Source organism: Cyphomyrmex costatus, unplaced genomic scaffold, assembly GCF_001594065.2.
Source record: "Cyphomyrmex costatus isolate MS0001 unplaced genomic scaffold, Ccosl1.0 scaffold123, whole genome shotgun sequence".
NCBI classification, from domain to species: Eukaryota; Metazoa; Arthropoda; class Insecta; order Hymenoptera; family Formicidae; genus Cyphomyrmex; species Cyphomyrmex costatus.
In genome coordinates this window covers 4,730,035-4,749,821 of record NW_017275207.1, presented here as the reverse complement: position 1 = coordinate 4,749,821, position 19,787 = coordinate 4,730,035, and the positions used below count along the sequence as shown (strand labels likewise).

The 19,787-nt window shown below is 28.9% G+C and overlaps 2 protein-coding genes across 2 annotated transcripts; both read right to left on the bottom strand.

Annotated features, from left to right (window-relative positions):
• Nucleotides 1–1,007: 1,007 nt before the first annotated feature.
• On the bottom strand, nucleotides 1,008–4,377 carry LOC108782327 (DNA damage-regulated autophagy modulator protein 1). Its single transcript, XM_018550584.1, has 6 exons — nucleotides 4,307–4,377; nucleotides 3,364–3,485; nucleotides 2,862–3,088; nucleotides 2,352–2,490; nucleotides 1,919–2,076; nucleotides 1,008–1,157 (listed from the first exon to the last, which is right to left on the bottom strand). The coding sequence occupies exons 1-6, from the start codon at nucleotides 4,375–4,377 to the stop codon at nucleotides 1,083–1,085; spliced, it is 792 nt and encodes a 263-aa protein (XP_018406086.1). The 3' UTR covers nucleotides 1,008–1,082.
• A 4,444-nt stretch (nucleotides 4,378–8,821) lies between these two features.
• Nucleotides 8,822–19,422, bottom strand: LOC108782326 (monocarboxylate transporter 12). Its single transcript, XM_018550583.1, has 9 exons — nucleotides 19,259–19,422; nucleotides 18,708–18,883; nucleotides 13,261–13,446; nucleotides 12,351–12,498; nucleotides 11,541–11,817; nucleotides 10,881–11,124; nucleotides 10,591–10,728; nucleotides 10,058–10,354; nucleotides 8,822–9,223 (listed from the first exon to the last, which is right to left on the bottom strand). The coding sequence occupies exons 1-9, from the start codon at nucleotides 19,420–19,422 to the stop codon at nucleotides 8,838–8,840; spliced, it is 2,016 nt and encodes a 671-aa protein (XP_018406085.1). The 3' UTR covers nucleotides 8,822–8,837.
• Between the last annotated feature and the right edge of the window lie 365 nt (nucleotides 19,423–19,787).

Sequence of the window (19,787 nt, the reverse complement as noted above, 5' to 3'; positions counted from 1 at the left end):
CATTTTTTTAAATTTGTTATTAGCCTTGCATTAGTATGACTAGTTCGAATTATAATGTTCTTGGCGAAAGGTCAGTTGTCCTCGAACGTGAAGAGGTGCTAGACGCTTGAGATGTGTGTTTCGCAAATTAATCAGCGAGAGAATTTTATCTAAATTTGAACCCAAACTCATCTGTAATTCATACTACTAATGAACTATTATTACATTGCATAACTTTATGCACTTTAAAAAATTTTCAATTTTATTGATTTTTGCAGTTGAGATAATATTAATTCTTGTTACTTAGTTGATTTTATCTTCTGATTTCTTATGTGCACTACATAATTTTATTTATAATAGCAAATACTAATCGGTTAGTAACTGATAAATTGGAAATAATTTATCTGATGAGTTATAACTAATTTTAAATGTTATAAATGATTTAAATTTTTTGTTTTAAAATCATTTTACTTTAACTTTTTTGTTGAGAATGGTTTAAAAAATGATTAAATGTCAAATTTATGTAAATATTAAATATAAATTTAAAGAATATTTTTATTTTAATTAGAATATAATGGTTAATTAATTTAATATTATTATACAATTTTACTTGAAAAAAATAAAACAAATAATTTTAATAATTTTAGAAAAATATATTATAATATTTATTATGTAATCTATAGAACATATTCTGTATGATTTCTTGAAACATGATATGTTAAATTAATATATGTTATATTGTTAAAACAATATGGCAAATGTTTAATTATGGTTTCAGAAAGTAATAATTTTTTAAATAAAATTCTTAAAAATATAAATATAGAAAAAGATGGAATCGAAGGAGATATAGAAAGATGATAGAAAAATATAAGATAAATTGTTTATAAAATATATTTCATTTGTTTAATAAATTTTCTATTTCTTTAGTGAAAACAGTAATGTAACTTTAACTTAAGAATTGCTATTCACTTTTTGAATCAGAACTCTAGGTAGCAGTTAGAGTCATAAATTCATAATTATAGGTCTTACTTTGAAGGATGATGAAAATCATTTGTATATTAATTAAGTGGTATTTATTTCTTAACATTCACTGAGGAAAAAATTTACGTGTCTTGTGGCGTGATTCCTTCCGGTTTGTCTGAAGTTGTTGAGCTTTTGATATTATCCAAATATATTAGCTAAAATAAAATTATGTACAAGATTAATGTACAGGATATTTTTTTATAAATTTTGTCATGTATATTTATTATATATTTCTGCAATTATAAAAAAATAGACATGCAAAAGATAAGAATAGATAGTGCTTCATCACTATTATATTTCCTTAAAGAATAATATTTTGATAAAAAAATTATCAAACCATTCATAGATAAAAATATTCGTGATAAGGCTCAATATGTATTAAACAACTAATATAAAGAGATAAGGGCAATGAGCCAATAATTTCGTTAAAATCTTTTAAATTAATCTAATATATATTGCGAAGAATATCACGTAATTATGGCGTTTCGTCCCAACTTCCACTACTGGACTCATCAGTAAGGCATTGTACGATTTAATAACTTAAACAGGCGTCTAAGGTAGGCTTCCACTACAATGCCTTACTGATGAGTCCAGTAGTGGAAGTTGGGACGAAACGCCATAATTACGTGATATTCTTCGCAATATATATTAGATTAGTTTAAAAGATTTTAACAAAATTATTGGCTCATTGCCCTTATCTCTTTATATTATTCATAGATTAGTAGAGAAGAGGATATATGATAATAATAAAGAAATATTTAGTAATATATAGAATATCTAGTACACACAATTAAAGTTTATGAATTAGAGAAAAAAATGTAACACATATACAGTTGATATTTTAATTATGAAAAAAATATAGTTTTTTGAATAAAATTATTCCTACTATAATAATCGTAAAAAAAAATAAAAGTACCGTAACAATGGGGTCTTCAAAATTAATTAATCGAAATTCTGGAACAAAAGTGAGAAGAAACGCGCAATAGACGATCGCGAGAACCCATTCGCATATAGTACTTGCTACGTGCCAGCCCCAACCACCATCTGCCGGTAACCACTTTTTGTAATCGTTACCTGCGTAACACGTTAAATTTTTATTATGTGAATTCCTTAAAACTATTTGAGTTAATTTAATTTTACATTTTATTTAATGATAAAGTTTTATATAATATTTACTTACATTTGCTTGCACTCATGTCTAATGTAAATTTAAAATGTTTGACATGCACTCATTCTCTATGTGAATAACTGAGAAATTTCATTCTAAGAATATGTTATAGATTATAACTATACAGGTAGATTGCATGTTATAAAAATTATAGATTTTTTAATAACATGCATTTACATACCTTGAAATTCTGACATCGAGATGTAACCAAGGATGATCGTAGCGATCGTCAATATTAACGTAAGAGCTGAGAGAATTGCACGCAAATAAACAACAATTATGCCATTCACAGCTGATACCATCTTGTAGCTCAGATATGTCTAAACAGAATAATAATTATTTTATGATAATATATACAACTATCCACGGAGCTCATCTGCTTTTTCAAAGTATTATTATATTATTAAGTTCGCATAAAGAAAACAGAGAACAAAACTTAAACTAAGTTCATGAATAAAAGAAATATAAAGTTAAAAAAAATAAAGAAAATATAATTAAAAAATTTGATACAAAATAAAAGAATAGCTTTTGAGTGTCGAATGTTGATTGACCGGAAAGAGAGCCTTTCTGATATTGCTTCATGTTCAATCGGCTCTTTGCCAAAGAATGATGCAATATCATCAATAATTTAGCGTTGCCTCTGGCATCGAAATGTCCACGGTAAAACGTAATGATTAGCATCACGGTATACCTGAAGACAGAAATAGAGAGTGCCGGCAGAGAAGCAAGTCATCGCTCCAACCATATGAGCGGCGACTACGCGGGCGTCTTGAAAATTGGCGAGTATATCGAGGCCGAAGCAAGCAAGGATACCGCAGCACGTTGTCACTGTGATAATCTTTTTGTCTACGAGATCGTGGCCTCTTTCTATCTGCCATTGTAGTATTTGTCGATGCCTGATGTATACACAGCATCCGACTGTGTAAAAAATGCAGATTGAATTTTTTTTTATTGCGTTCAAGAAAACTTCTGAAGTAATTTCTATCTCCACTCTTCCTAATTATTCACTACACTTTGTTCAGGTTTTTTTTTTACATATTTGTATGTAATAAATAACTTAAATAGATTTCTTTCTTTAACATTTTTATTCATATGATTTGTGACTCAAATTTTCTGTCTATATAAAGTATGAGATAAATTTTACTTATAATTAGTCTATACAGTGTGTGTTTTTTGGAACTGTGTTTACATACGTAAAAGAGCCGCAATGTTCAAGCATTGCGAAAATATGCAGGATTCTGGTGACAATGTACCAGTCTCCGATATATAAGGGAATCCAGGTACCACGTGGTCCCATTGCACCGATATAGTGTATCTGAAACATGAGCCATTTGTAAACTATAAACTTGAGTGGCGTGAGCGAGTATATATGACGTTTCAGGTTTCTTCGACTATCTTGACTGCTTGCAAAGTTCTTCATAATTAGTTCATGATCGTTAAATCATTCTACGATGTGTCTTTGCTACAGACATTTAAAAATTGATTCAAACTATAAAACTATTAATATAAATTTTTTTATTTTTAATTAACTTATGTACTCATATTTCTATATTATTTATTTAATAAGGAGACAAATATCGAAATATAAATCTAATTTGATCTTTGAAATCATTTGAATTATATGTATATAATGAAAAAAGTGATATTTTGGAAAAATATATCTACTATATAGATAATTATTTTAATTTTAAGAAACAGATTATTTGTAATAACTTAAAATTATTTATGTGAAGGATGAAAAAATCAATTTATTTAGTTTTAAATGAACTAAGCAAATTCTGCTTATTCTATATTTTAAAGATTCTGTGGATAAAACAAATATTTTCTAAATTCTAAATAATAAATAACTCAGCATAAACGTACATAATAACTATTATATATAATTATATAAATATACATATTTTATATCTGTTATACAGCAATTATATTCGTTATTTACTGGTAATTTCACGTTTAATAATGATTTTCGTTTTGAAAAGAAATAACTGATTGAGTACACAAAGAGGATATTTCAAATTAAAACTTATTAAAACAGTGAAAAGCCGTAATATACATTTACCTTGTTCTAGAAAAATGTATTTATTATATCTTTTGTAATAATTCGATTTATTTATTATTTAAAAATTGCGGACTTACGTAATTACGAATGTCACCGGAATTAAGATGAAGAGACTTAATGGTATTACGTGCAGTTTTCCATACGCCATTTTCGTTTCGTCCTTAGTGCTGCAAGACGCGTTGTTCTTATCTTGTGTTATTATTATATGATGTGATGCGTTTTACATCCGCGCTAGGATTCATTCTTCGAATTGCTTATCGGATTAAGACCGGTGGCGATACAATAACTCTGATAAATGGATCAAACGATAAAAAGGATGACGAAGAGAGTGAGTCTTGAACTAATTGAAAGAGGGGTTGAAGGGATACATGACCGTATTCATAAAGGATCCAGTTAAAATAACCCAAAGGTTATCTTTCTTAGGTAGGACCCTCCATGTAATTTATAATGTTTTTTTCACGATCGTTACCAATTGATAACGTTGACAGTAAAAAATGATATTTCCTAATTATACCGAAATGCTAATGAATCATACATGAAAAGTGAAAACACACAAATACAAATGCGTCAATTATATACAGAAAAAATAAATACAAATAGATTTTATAAATTAATTATTTTTTTATCAATTCCATGGAATCATTATATGAAATATTAAAAGCTTATTATACGAATTGCTCATATTAATGTAATATTCAAGAGGTCATACGATTAAGTTTTTAGTCTTATATTAAGTTTCGTTAAAATATAAAATGGAAATTCATAAAAAAATGTGATTAAATTATACTATTGTAAAGAAAATATTGGAAATTACTTTATAAAGGTATACTACTTACCTTGAAAATTTTGCGTAGTTTTCGGTCTTTTTTCTAATAATTTATTATTACGATTCATGCCACGGGGACATTTGATCGTGAGGCGTCTTGTAGCGACTGTCAGTTGCTGTGCTACCTCTTATCGTTCTCACCGTACCAATCACCACGCACACTATTGTGTGTTAATTAACGTGAGACGTATAATATATGATATATGTGTGTTCATGCGAGAAATTTATTTTATTTTTTAATATACACTCACAGGTAAAAAAAACGGACTATTAAAATTTAGCACAAATTTTTAATATCTTCAAATATCGATAATTTAGAGAAAAATTACCGTAGCGAGATGTTTAAAAAAAACATTTTAAAGCTTGAAATCTCTACTTTTCAGATCGGTACTTACAAAAACGGTTGAACTAATATTATATGAAATTACACAAACATAAATGAAAGATGCATAAAGTCTCAATATTTTTTACGAAATTTGTAAAGTTTCACTGTGCCAATTAAAAATTGCGCACAAATGGGGTTTACAGCTTTCGAAAGAGTGAATCTTTACCTTTAATTTGTTTTTTTAATGATCTCTGTACGATTTTTTTTCACCGAATTATTCAACGTGATTCAAAGATATAATTCTTTGAGTGCCATTAAATTAAAGAAATATAACGCACCGTGCACAACAAATATACGCCTTCTTTGAAACTAATGAGTAGACTAGGAGTTCACAATTAACGCAACGCTATCGATATCACATTCATTGAAATGGTAATAGGATCGTTTGATTGTGCTGTTTCTAATTTGACTGTAATTTTAGACTATATTCTGCGTTCATTATCGATTTACGATTGTTCCATGCTAATAAAACGCCAACTTCAAATTAAGAGACGTTTTCATAGAGAGATGTAGAAAATCTGAAATTAGGGTATAAAAGAGAATAAAATAACGCACATATACAAGGATTATGCGTATTTGAATCATATTTTTATATCAACAACATTACGACAATACAATACGTTCTGCAACTTTTGTTCAATTTTATTTTTGTCACTAGAATATATTTAGCGATTTGCTTTTCACTATAGACAAGATTGATAATTATTTTTGCTGAGTAATTATTACCTATACATATATAGGTATTTTTTGTTGTAAACCGTAAAAGTAGTCACGGCAGTGCCGCTGCGCTTGCTTTAGCGCCGAGACACTACCATGTCTCCAAATTCTCAAAAAAATTGAATGCAACATTTTTTATAATTAAAAATTTATCTATATCGAAACTTAAAAAAAAATAAACATGTTATTTCTCTTATTTTTAATTTCTCGATTAACTTTTTCATCGCACTGTTCTTTGAATATCTTTTAAATTGAGTTTCCTATGATCATAGAAGGTTCACACTTAATTTGAGAGCGACGAAAAGACATTTATAATTCAAACTAGGTATAAAATTTCTTGTTCGGCGAATTTTTGCACTCTCTTTTAAAGGGCGATAATTTTTAATAGTGTTAATTTTTATATTAACTGAATCATGGAAGTTTTACTGAAATATCTGAAAGTTTAGCTGAATACAGATCTAAACGTATTTTAGAATAAAAAAAATTATGAAAAATTGTTCAAAAATATCTATATTTGATTAAATTTTAGATACTTTAGCAAAACCATCCTTTTTGTGATAAATAATTTTACAAAAATGTACATTTTATAAATAAGTGTATCTTAAATATTCATTATTTTATTGCTAAAATGTTTGTTTTTATTAATTAAATGATTAATATTCGTGAATATTTACGAAATTGATGTCTTATTCTTATTGTTTAATTAATATAAACAATCTTTACGTTTATACATATATTCGATGAAGTTATATTTTATTATTTCAACAAAACCATAATTTTATCTTTTTGCATATATTAATCAGTGAAAGACACGATTCTTATAGACATCATACTAATCTATGCCGATGATTATCGGGGCGTTTAATCATTTAATTTATATAGCTACACTTAAAATATATACATGGCAGCAATATCGAGTAGGTATTTACATATTAATATAAATAATTTGATAAATAAATAGATGCGCATTTTTTTTATTATATCTAGATCCGCCATTCATTTCATTGCATTATGAGGATCAAATTCCAAAAAAGATAACGCGGTGAATAATAATATTTACGTATATATGCACTTTGTATTTTTATATTTTCACGACACATTATATTTCAAATGTGATCGGACTAGTTTTCAAAACTTAAACTAACGTGTCTACATACAATCTTTTTTGCACAGTAATAAGTTTGCTCTTATTTATCTGTATAATCGTAGCCAGAGGTACATGTTTCGATCGTTTATAAAAATCAACAATTAAGATCTAAATATATTCTCATAAAATATTTGATAAAATGTATTCTTTAAAATGTATTATTTTATTGAACTTTACTTAATAAGTCGGAAAATTAAGTTAGACGGAATCAATCCGCATAGAAGTATAGATATATATGTAAAACATGAGATAAAGAGTTATCAAATTGAAGAATATCAAATAATCAAATCAATTATTTAAATTGATTTAGGACAAATCATGTCCATTACGATTGTATTTTCATCTGCCTTATCGGTTAATAACAATCATTGTAAATCGCAATATTTGTACAAAGAGTCTAAGCTTACTATTTCATTCGTATAACTAGTAAACTTGTTATTTTCAAAAGCGTAATATCATTAATAAATTAAATTAGTAATAATAACAATTATTTTTTATTTCGGACAATTAACAGAAAATTTAAAGAGATACATTGATGTGAATCAAGGTAGTTTTTTTATAGTTGGACGGTTTCCGTTTTTTTTTTTCGAAAGCTGATGTTATTGTCCTTAATTACATCGCGCGAATCAAATGAGCCGTGTTATCGGATTATTCACGTTTTAAGTTATACAAATTATCATATCGTTGTTTGTTTTTTATAACTAATAATGTTTACGTATATTTAAATAGGTATGACGGATAAACAATTGAGAGAATATAACTTTAATAATTTACAATTAAATATTAATAGATCATATACATACATATATATATATATATGGCCGGAAAAACTCAGTCAATATTTCATATTCTTTTTTATCTCATCATATACATATTTTTTTCATTATTTTGAAAGTTCAATAGAATGTGTATGTCTCTGATAACAAACAGCGGTTAAAAAATTTGATTTAATAAATTTGATATAAAATATGTTTTTATAGTTTCATCTTTTTTGAATATCGGAAAATATCTAGATATTTTTTAAACGTCTGATATTTATAAAAAATTTAATCATTGAGAATGAATATCTTTTAATTATCCCTGGTAGTGCATTTAACAAGATACACTTTTGTTCCGCGTTGTTTATAGAATTATAATATTTTATATTCAAAAATTAAGGTTGACATATTTTTGAGTTTTTAAATTTTCTGTGTAATGCACATTTTTTTTATTTTATAACTGTATTATTTTCAATTTTTTTATATTGTATTTAAAAAAAATTATATTGAAAAAATACTACAAGTTTCGCATAGGTATTATACCTGTATCTTTGAATTTTTTACTTACACATATATAATTATTTTTCTAATTTTTTTTGTTTATCGTTATGGAAAAATACTATTGGATGAGTGAGAATTGTGAGAAACTGGAATGAACAGTACTGAATATTATATTTGAATAATTCTCTAATTATTTTCAATCGTCTTTTTGCGAATCCAGTAGCATTTTTTCGTAAGGATAGGATTAATGATGTTCCATTATCCGTGCTCGGAATTATATACTAGCTTCGTCAATAACAGTAATCGTTCTGGTGTTAGTATTAGGCGGTACATTCGTGAAACGCCATTTCGGTTTGACATCTTCATTAGTTGTTGATTGAACGCCACTAAGCTGACCACAATTAGATTGATTTGTCTTCGATCGCCCCAGGGACCATCTGCGTCCACAACGATCCATAATAATTGGCATCTCAGCAATCAGATTATTCTCGAATTCCGAGAGCATAAGGTAGTTCTCAACTTTGTTGCACGAAGTTATACAATCACCTATGTAATCGAAATCTTCCAGTAAATTATCAGGTAAATCCATGTCGGCGATACCTTCTTCTGAAATGCATGTGAGTTCCGGTTTATCTATTCCTAAAGCGTCTATTCCTTCACCTAGAATAATAAAACAATAGCTATGTTGAGTATTTCGTGCGATTATAATATCATTACTACACAAAGTTTTATTTTGCATGTTACAATGTACCTTATTTATACAAATGAAAATAAAAATATCAATTTATCTATTTGAAAGATTGAATGCATTGTATTATACATATGAATAGTAAGAGTTAGATTTAATAAAATTATTGTTTTTACTTGAGTTAATATTAAAATAACATGAGAATAAATAGATACTTTAAGAAATGGTATAAAAAATAAAATCAAACGTAATAGTGTGAGAATTAACATGAGAATAAATAGATACTTTAAGAAATGGTATAAAAAATAAAATCAAACGTAATAGTGTACTATAGAACTTGAAATAATATAGTCGTACAGTATAGATTAGTCTAATATGATTATCATAGATATAGCACATTCATCACAGATATAGCATTTTCGTGAACGAGAAAGAATGTAAGAGCACAAAGTTGAGTGAGATTTTTTTTATGTGAGCTTTACTGCCACTTCTCAAATAACCGCTGACGTTCGGTCTAGATATACCATGTGTATAATTGTAGCAACATTGCAACTTTCTAGAACTTCTAGGAGTATTGCAGTAATATTACAAATATTGCAGTAATATCATTGCAAGTTCTATGCTGTATAGATAAGACTGAGGATTAAAATACGTTACTATAAACAGGATAAAACGCGTTATAGTAAACAATGAAATAACATTTAACGGAGGACTCTTTTCCATTTGTCCATTCTGTCACTTCTCATTTTTTCTTTTCTTTTTACTCATTTTAAAAATTATAAAAAGCATAAGAGGAAAAAATATACCTTGTACTGGAGCAATATCGGCCCCTAAAATGAGTGCTGCAGCCGTCGTTCCGGCTGCTCCAGCAGCGGCTACGTGAGATCCCTCGTTTTTAAGTTCTTGACTAAACGACAATTTTCGTCGTTGAGGACAACTGTCCGAGGAGCATACATGTTTTTTACCATTAGCTCTGGTGTGTTTATGTCTTGATAAATTTCTTCTATGCAAATCAATGAAGAAGAGTGTAAAACTGCCAACCAAAACACATGTCGAGCTGAAGTAGTAGCCAGCCTTTCCACCACAACCCACATTTATATATCCTGCAAAATACATGCGGTGTGAAATTCGATATTTCAGGATACTCAGAGGAATAAAATTAAATGCTGATATTTCAAAGGATCATTCTTTTTAAATTTCATTATATTACAAGTGAGACTACATCAATGATTAAAATCAAATGAAACGATATAAATTACTATAAATTTTAATAATTAACATATCAGAATAGCTATACTATATTGAGACATAAATCTATACTGTATTAGATTTTTTTTACCTGATATTGGTACTCCGATTGCAATTGGTATGGCTTGAGAGCATTGAACGAAACCCCATGTTCTGGCAAAGTTCCGCGCTCTTACTCTTTCGTATGTATACATCTTCAGACTGTAATGATAACCGCCACAGAAAATGCCTACAGGAAAATCAGTATTCTATTTATTGCTCGTAATGTGCTCTTAAAGTTTTTTATTGCGAGAGACAGAGAAGGAAATTTGCATTATTATTGCGGATTATTTGCATTATTTTATTACTTTTGTTTTGCTATAGTAAGGAATGAGACTTTACCGTAAATCCACGCAAACATAACGTATCCGTGATAATTTCCTTGTACGGCAGTAAGAGCGAGAATGCAAAGTCCGCACACAAAGACTGCTGCTTGTGTAAGATACTGGCGGGCTATTCTGCATTCAACATTGCGATGAACGACTAGAAGTCCAAAAGCTACACAGCCAAGAGTCCAAGCTAACCCGAGATAAGCTTGTAGTAGGACGACAGTATCACCAAGACCTTCTTCTTCCGCTTGATGTGCCTGCATAAAAAAATCATGCAATATATTTTAGTATTTATCGTTTTTTGATTAAGGCTGAGAAAACAAGTTAGTATATATTGGTATGTACTGGATTATATTCAGTATTATAGCAAATTATGAATTTTTGTTATTTTAAATAATCGTTTAATAATTACGTATTGGACATTTAAATATAACTGTTATAGAAGAAAACGGTATTTTAGTTTTAAATGATATTTAGGACATCCATGTTCATTCAATTTTTACGGAATTTCGCTACTAATATTCGAGGGCTTTAAAATATTCTTTGCGTCAGTAGAGTATAGAGATAATAGAAAATTTGTTTCATGTGATTTGTTAATTGAATAAAAGATGCAGAATGTAGATAGAATACGTATGGTGTCACTTATACTTCCAAATTCACTCGTCGTAGTTACCAGATAAAATATCGGCGTATTGATTCCGAATGCCGAAATACTGGTAGATACCAAAAGAATCCGCACTGTTTTACTTTTCAAAGTGCTAAAATCGAAAAACGGTGGTTTGTCGGTGGCTTTATTTTTGTCCTTTATCTTGCGTTTTTGATTTTTCAAGTGTAAAATTGCTCTTCGTTGAGGATGATACAGCGAAGCGCTACGATAAAAAGTGCCGAGAATAAAAGTGAGAAAGACCACCCCCGTGACAGCTTGAAGGCCAAGTCGCCATCCGATTTTACTGTAATAAAAAATTCTTATATACTAAGCTTTAATTGATTTTTTTCGATGACAAAAAATATTGTGATTAATCGCAGAATTTATGTATTAATTAATTCACATATTCTGCGATTAATTGCAATATTTTTAGATAAAAGGAAATTTTACATGGATACATATTTATAAAATAATACAATATAACTATATATATATTTGTATACACATTTTCTAAATTGTTTATCACTTTCAAGATGATTATTTAATAATTCTAAATTAAATTTTTCATTAAAAAACTAATCAATTATTGTTTTATTGAACTTTTAATAATTCAATGTTTTTTGTTAACAATAATTAAAAATATTTTTGGGAACAATACTACTGTTTTGCAAATAATCTTATTGTTATGATTATGATGCTTAATTGTATTTAGCGTAATGAATTTTGCATTCTGTTAAATTTTGTTTGCTTGTATCGTTGCGTTTCATTAATGAGATAAGTTTTTAATAATATTTATTTCAATTTATATATAATTGTATTTATATAATATGTACGTACGTGATTGCTCCTTTTATAAAAGCAGACATAACTGCTATACCCAAGCCGCTTCCTGAGACGATAAAAATTTCAACCAATTCTCTCTTCCTCTTGAAATACTGAGCTACCATCAACGTACTACAATCTCGTGTCATTCCAACCCCAATCCCTATGAAAGAAAATATACCGATGACTCAAGTCGTTGTAACTATCCTTAGTTTGTTTATAGAATCGGATAACAGTATCGTTCCTTTCGCCAATTATTCTACACTTTCGAAATTGATGTTAAGCTCTCACAAAGTTTCGCATCAGAGGAAAGTTAGGGTGGAAATGGATGGAACTAATAGACTAATATTAGTAATGAATATGGACGTAGGCGAAAACAAAGATGTCACGTATGCTAAAATAATAATATAACCAAACATTAACAATGTGGCGCCACACAAAATGCGCCGTATATTTTTTCTCGCAAATATCAAAATATTATCAGGTATCATAGTTTGTTATGACATCATTATTATTACTTAATAATAATAATAATATATTAATTATCATTATCACAATGATTAAAATTAACAATTTAAATTCAAAAATTAATAACTTGTATTAAGTGATTTAAAAAGAAAAGCAATTTTATTGTCAATTGAATTCCGTTAGTATTGCTCGAGTTGTATCAATATATGTAATTTGAAAACAAAATTCCCATAATTATCAATTTTAATAGATTTAAAATATATATAACGTGTTAACTTCGCGAATTTAGCACGACACTTCCTCTCTAAAGTACAAAAAATATATTCACTTTTGTTTCGTTTATTTAAAAAACTGAATATCTTTGCATTGAATATGTTTACAAGAATTTCTAATTACGAATGATTATAATTATGTTACTGCAAATAGTCCTCTGTTTTCCGTTGCAATTTTTACTTACCAACGACGGTACCATAGCTGAAGAACAATTGATGAAATTGCGAGGCAAAGGAAGTAAAGAGGCAGCCGAGGGCGGTAACGAGGCCGCCCAAGACTGCTGTTACTCTCGTACTTTTTTTTCGGCAAAACGCTATTGTAACCGGCGACACGAGCAAGGCGACTCCCGTCGACATTGCCCCCAGCCATCCTATAAAACGGAAGAATATCGTGTGGACATTTCGCAAACTTTGTTTAATCGTGTAAACACATAGATGACACTTTCAGATAAAACAGCTTAAAGAGTATGATTACGGGAAGATAGGGTGGCAATTATAATTATGTTCCGTACGTTCTCCTGTCCAGTACTACCTAATAATACAGCATTTCAGATTCTTATCGTTACGGGAATATGGATACCGTTTATGTACTTATCCATATACAATGTGAATTAATTCTGTGATAAAATGTCTGTACGATGTAAGAAGTTCTCACGGAGATGTTATTAACTTTTTGCGAGAACGCCAACGGCGTGTCATTAATCGACAATCTCGAAAGAGATATAACTTTCGCGTATATCGCTCGCAATCTACCCTGTAATAAAAAAGTCAAATCACGCATGGTTATATCAAATTTTAATTTTCGTTATGCACACGTTGTAGATAACAAGATGCTTCAACTGGGGCTCGTTTTCATTTCGTCTGGCATGTTATTCTTTCCCACTTTTCTTTGTCGTTTATATGATGCGACTATTTATTTCATTTAATTTTTTTTTATTTATGTGAATTTAAAGTTGATACAAACACCGTTCTTACGTGTTTGTTTAAAGAACGTTGAACGATGTCTGTCGAAAAATAAAATTAATTCGCGATTCGCGATAATGTATTTTCTTTGCCAATTTCGGAATGACAAGTGGAAATGTAAAAATAAATATCTTGGAATGCATTTAACACTTACCTAACTGAGATCATTTTTAGTAAAATATTTAGATCTGGTTTTTTCTCTTAATATGTATGTTTGAATTTTGTTCTTTTCTTTTTAATTCCATTTGCATCTCATCTTTTTTGTTCCTATGAGTGGGCTATAATTTTCATACAGTACATTTCCTGCCTGTAAATGGATTATACATCTAGCTACTTTATATATTTTCTTATGCGATTCACAATATACCTCTGTATCTTTCAAATAAGCTATTACCATACCCTAGATACTCGAGCTGTCAGAGTCGATAAAGTTTACGCGTTATCATTCCGCTTTTCAAATGATTTATGATAGTCACTGTATCTAAAGAATTCTCGAGAAACGCACCTCGTGCTAATGAATACGATACTTCATACTCTTATACTTCATTCTTCCTCTTTCTCCTTATTCTTACCACGACATGTTTAGCACGTTTATCGTAACCGTGAAATCCCGTCGATAAATCACGTCTGATTCTGGGATAAAGTTGAGGACGCCTCTTGCATCTATTTGAGTTCTGAAGCAACATCGCAAGTCTATGCGTAAACAACAATAGTTTACGCCTATGTAAAATATTATAAGTTTATAATTATTATAAAGAATTTTTTTTTAATATAAGATATTTTAAACTGCAAAGATATATATTTTAACACGCGGATAAACGAAGAAAGCCATGTATTTGGTTAAAGCGGATAAAAAATATTTTAAATTACATAATTATATATTTGCTTTAAATTTTAGCTTGTAAATATTTTTGTTGCACATATCTTAATTCTCAGCGAATATATATACTCTAGGCTAAAAGTTTGGAAACATTTTTTAAGAATTAGTATTTCTGGGATTTCTTACTCAAATAACAATGTATATTTCATGAGATTTTTAAATAATAATTCTTTAAATTTTTAATATTTGAATTTAAAGAATTATTGTTTAAAAACACTTTATTATGGATATTTTGAATAAGTAATCTAAAAAATGTCAATTTTTGTAAAAGTGTTTCAAACTTGAAATATATAACTATATGTTTGAAATTAGAGGATTATAATTGAATAATAAATAAGATTTTGAGAATTACTGAAAAGAAGAAAAAAACATATAAGAAAGAATTATCTTTTTTTAATATAAATAAATCAATGGAATATATCGCATATATATTAATTTAATAACTTTTCGAAAAGCGTATTAAATCTCTTTCGTACATTTTCTTTCATTAATCCGTGCACACGATCCTTCTGGCTAAGACGCCAATTAATATGGCCGTCCATAAGTATTAAACAAACACTCGATCGTAGGTAAAACTGTTTAATAGCGACATTTTAAGCGGACTTGATTAAACCGCCTTCTTAGAGAACTGAGTCTAATTAATTTTTGCGGGTCTCATCAATACGCGCGCTCATCAATCGCGGTGGATATATTTTATTATGGAAGTAAGTAACGACTCGACAGTTACGGAGACAAACGGGCGCCGCGCCGAGCGTACGCGAGAAAAAGCAGTTATTAATCTCACTGTAGCTACGACGAGATGACGGATGCGCATTAAATATCGCTGGCCAACGGCGCGGTGACTTATACGCGTGGGAGTATCGTTTAAGACGTGCCTTTCGCAGGATCTTTCTTCTTTCTCATTCTGAGTGCCGACGAGATTTCTGCAATCGTCTTGGAATTTCCTCCTTTGTGAGGAAGTAAATATATCCGGATTTGCCTTGGTATAAACAGGCTGTTTCTGTTATTATCGTTTAGGACATCGAGGGAAAAGGAAAGTTTAGGAGAGAGATTTGTATGCAGGGGTTACTTCAAATTGAAACGCCTACTTGATAATATGATAAAATCTGTAATAAATTGTGATATCTAGAAAAATCTGAATATAAAAATGCTTGGGGCTATAGTACTTTAGTAATATAGTACTTCTTTTTTATATTGCCTGCAAAACATACAATTTTTTTCATAAAAAAATTCCATAGATGATAAACGGATAAAAGATAAAAAATACACTAACCATATCAAAATTCACACAGGCAATGCGTTTCTAAAATAAAAAAAATAAACCTTCCAAAAAATGATGTAATTTAAAAAAATTTATATATTCAACTTATTAATGCACAATTGTAATACAGATCAGTTTGGTACGCAGTTATGTGCAATTAATCAAATACTAATACTACTACTAATAATAACAATAAAATAATAAACGATTATACTTATAATTGGTTATGAATTCCAGTAGTATAATACTGCACAATATTAATTATCGTTATGGATTTATAATTATAGATAAATTTTCCAATTTAAATTCTTAAGAATAAGTACTTTTAATTTATCTGTTTTTCATTTTAAATTTGTATTTGCTAATAAGAAAATTATATGTATCGTGTGGATGTAGAAAATACATCCGAACAATTTCTGATTCGTAAAGTCTCTGAAAGTCTAAAAGAAATGTTTACCGCGTAATGTTCCATACTTCATCACTTCTTTTGTCTCTTCTTTCGCTACTTTTTGCGATCAAGTTCAGAATTTTTTATTGAGAATCGTGAGACCGACGAGAATCTTTCTACTCGAGATAGTCTCTGTCGATGGGAGTGGGTGAATCGACAACAAGTGAATTGGCGAGAGCGAGAGCACTGCCATCAGGGTCAACGACTTACAGATTGGTCGGGATTTTAGTTGGACTATCCTTGCGAAGAATAAGGAAGCTTGTAAAATTTCTAAGAAGTTTTTCGTTGAGATCTCAAAGAAGCGAAAATAACGGTGAAAGCAGTACATATATACTTATTGTCTGTTATACTTGTTCTTTTTTTCAATTCTTCACATAATTATACAATTAACAAATTTTTGAATTTTTGGATAATTGAATAAAACAAAAATGCGGTTTGAGACATATATATATAGATTATAGAAGATATATTTACAAATAGATACTAAAATATACTAAACTCGTCAATTGTATTAACTAAATTTTATAGTTAGACATCTTGTTAAAATAAAAGACTAAGATGTAAAATTTTTTTGAATAATTTAATACAATAAAAAACGTGGTTTGACGCGCATATTTATAAATTAACTACACAATGATCAAATAGTTTAATATTAAATAGATTTTATAGTTAAGCGTTTTATTAAAACAAAATAATAAGTTTTTAACATTTGTTTGAAAAAAAGTATCATTTTGTAAATAAACTTTTTCACTTGTTTTATCAGATTACTGTTTTTTTTATCATCTAAATTGCAGATCTTCTTTAAAACGTAATATTGCATCGCAGAATTAACGAAACTCAGTAATGTTCAAAGATAGTAGCACGCAAAAAACATAAAAAATAAATCATAACCGTCAGATTTGCGTTTACGAGAACGATAATAATCCGCTCATGACGCGATTTTTTGCGAGTAATAATACGAGGCAAAATCTTAAAGAGGCAACTCGAAAATGCTGCTGGCGTTATACTTAGAAGTATTGGAAACCAATTGGGAATACGATCAATTGGGAATATGACCTTATGCTTTATTTCTTTTTCGACGGTTCCATGGATAAAACTATGGAAGGTGTATTTTTATATGAAAAATAATATCATTTTAGTGGACTTTTATATAAAAATTTAATTTATTGTTTTCATAACTAAATCTTTTATATATGATCGAAAAATTTGAGTTTACTACTTATATAAAATATTTTTATATTTTATCAAACTCAAGCAATACAATGTTTAGAAATATTATATTGCTTCAAAGAAGACATATTATCCAATAGCCTTATATATATAAAAATCAAAATCATAGACCTTTATAGACTGATTTATTTTTCATCTTACTACGTTTTTTAAACTATCAATTTTATCTCTTCTTTATGCAAAAGTTAATAATTTAAGAAAGAAAATTAATATAAGCTAATATGGAGTCAGCGCGGTAATAAGAGCGCATAATTTGTAAATAATCGTTTACTCTAATATATAATATATAATTACATAGTGGACGTTTCGGTTATTGTTTTTAGCCATCTTTTTTCAGCACATATTTAATCAGAATCGCCACGTATCAGCCAAAAAGTACAATAATCGGTCGATGTAATTTCCTTGTTTTTTGTTTAACCATATTATTGTCAACAGACTTCATAGAAATCAATCGCAAGAATCATAATCAATAAATTAAAAAATATTCGATGATAAAATTATTTACAAATTTTTGCTCTTATTACCGCGCTGACTCCATATTAGTCTATGTTAATTTTTCTTTTTATTGAATTATAAGGAGATCATTATTTTATTTATGTATTGATAATTTAAGAAATAGAGAAAAATATATACATATTTTATTTATAAAATAAGTAAAATTTCAAGTTTTATAAAAATATTGTTTAATTTTTGAATTCGAGAAGCAGATACAATGCAATAGCACATATTTAATAAGTTTTTTATATAGCCTCTTTTAGTTCGTGCATTGCACAACCAATTTAAAACAGTCATCTTCTCTGATGAAGCTGGACAAGAAATATTGTTAATACGTATTTGTTGCATCACGTACCTACATTAAGAAGAGTCTGACGATATCGCTTTGTCCCATCAAGGAGTAACCAAGCCCCTACGGCCCCATGTATCCCCGTGGCGAGAATTTGCACCATGACACCCGTCACGACGATGACCCAGCCCCAACCATTTTCGGGATAATAATGTTGTCTTATAGTACAATGCGCAGCATACCTGACATATATATATATAAGATTCGAAAATCACATTCGACGTTGCATACACAATATTACGTTGCGGAAATATAATCAGATTTTATTACTATGAATAGTTTTTAATGACATTTTATTTTAAAAAAGTAGTTGTACAACGTACATATCAGTTTTTAAGTGTTATCTGATAATATTATTTGATTTTAAAATATTCTGCATTATTAATAATTAAGGGAGAAATTAACTCCTTCAATGAATTTAAAATGATTTGGACTTTGATGAGGAGAAATCACAGATCGATACAAACGTCAGAATCAGTTAAATTCGCGATAAATTTTATTCAATTTATTCTGATGCAGAAAAATCATTTCAGTTGCAACAGTTTATATGTTCAAACCTAGGATCAGGATTCGCATCTTCCTTAATTTCTTTAGGTGCTTGAAGGGATACTATCCCGTCGCATTCCCCGGAAGAGGAAGGCTCGCCGGAAATCGCGACCCCGCTGTCCTCGTAAGTGAGATTTTGAACGACAACTCTTCCGTTGCGTTCAGGCTTCTTCATCTCGCGATTGAGAGAATGAGTCTAGTTTCTTCGACACCAACACAATGATTCACGCGACGCGACTATTTTTTTCGATGTAATGTTCATTCCTACCAGATGCTGCTCGTTTATCATGAATACGATTTTATTCACCATCGCTGGCGTCCTTGATCAGTGTTGATTTAAATATTATTCGCAAACTCTGTTTTATTCTTAGTTGTTTTATAATTTATTAAAAACGGAAATAAACATTAGATTGTGTGGGCTTATAGTACTTAAAATAGAATATTTAATTTGTAGCGTTAAATTATAAACGAATCAATAATAGTAGCAAATGAACTTCAAATTCTGGTAATCTAAATTTTATTTTATTTTCATTTACTTTC

Excerpts from the sequence above, each read along its gene's own strand:
- LOC108782327 (XM_018550584.1), bottom strand. The coding sequence starts at position 4,377 with ATGGCGTATGGAAAACTGCACGTAATACCATTAAGTCTCTTCATCTTA. Across the intron at positions 3,089-3,363 it reads GAACATTGCGGCTCTTTTAC|TCGGATGCTGTGTATACATC; the intron begins GTATGTAAACAC and ends TTTTTTACACAG. Across the intron at positions 1,158-1,918 it reads TTGAAGACCCCATTGTTACG|CTAATATATTTGGATAATAT; the intron begins GTACTTTTATTT and ends ATTTTATTTTAG.
- LOC108782326 (XM_018550583.1), bottom strand. The coding sequence starts at position 19,422 with ATGAAGAAGCCTGAACGCAACGGAAGAGTTGTCGTTCAAAATCTCACT. Across the intron at positions 10,355-10,590 it reads AATCGGAGTACCAATATCAG|GATATATAAATGTGGGTTGT; the intron begins GTAAAAAAAATC and ends TGTATTTTGCAG. Across the intron at positions 9,224-10,057 it reads CGATATTGCTCCAGTACAAG|GTGAAGGAATAGACGCTTTA; the intron begins GTATATTTTTTC and ends TTATTATTCTAG.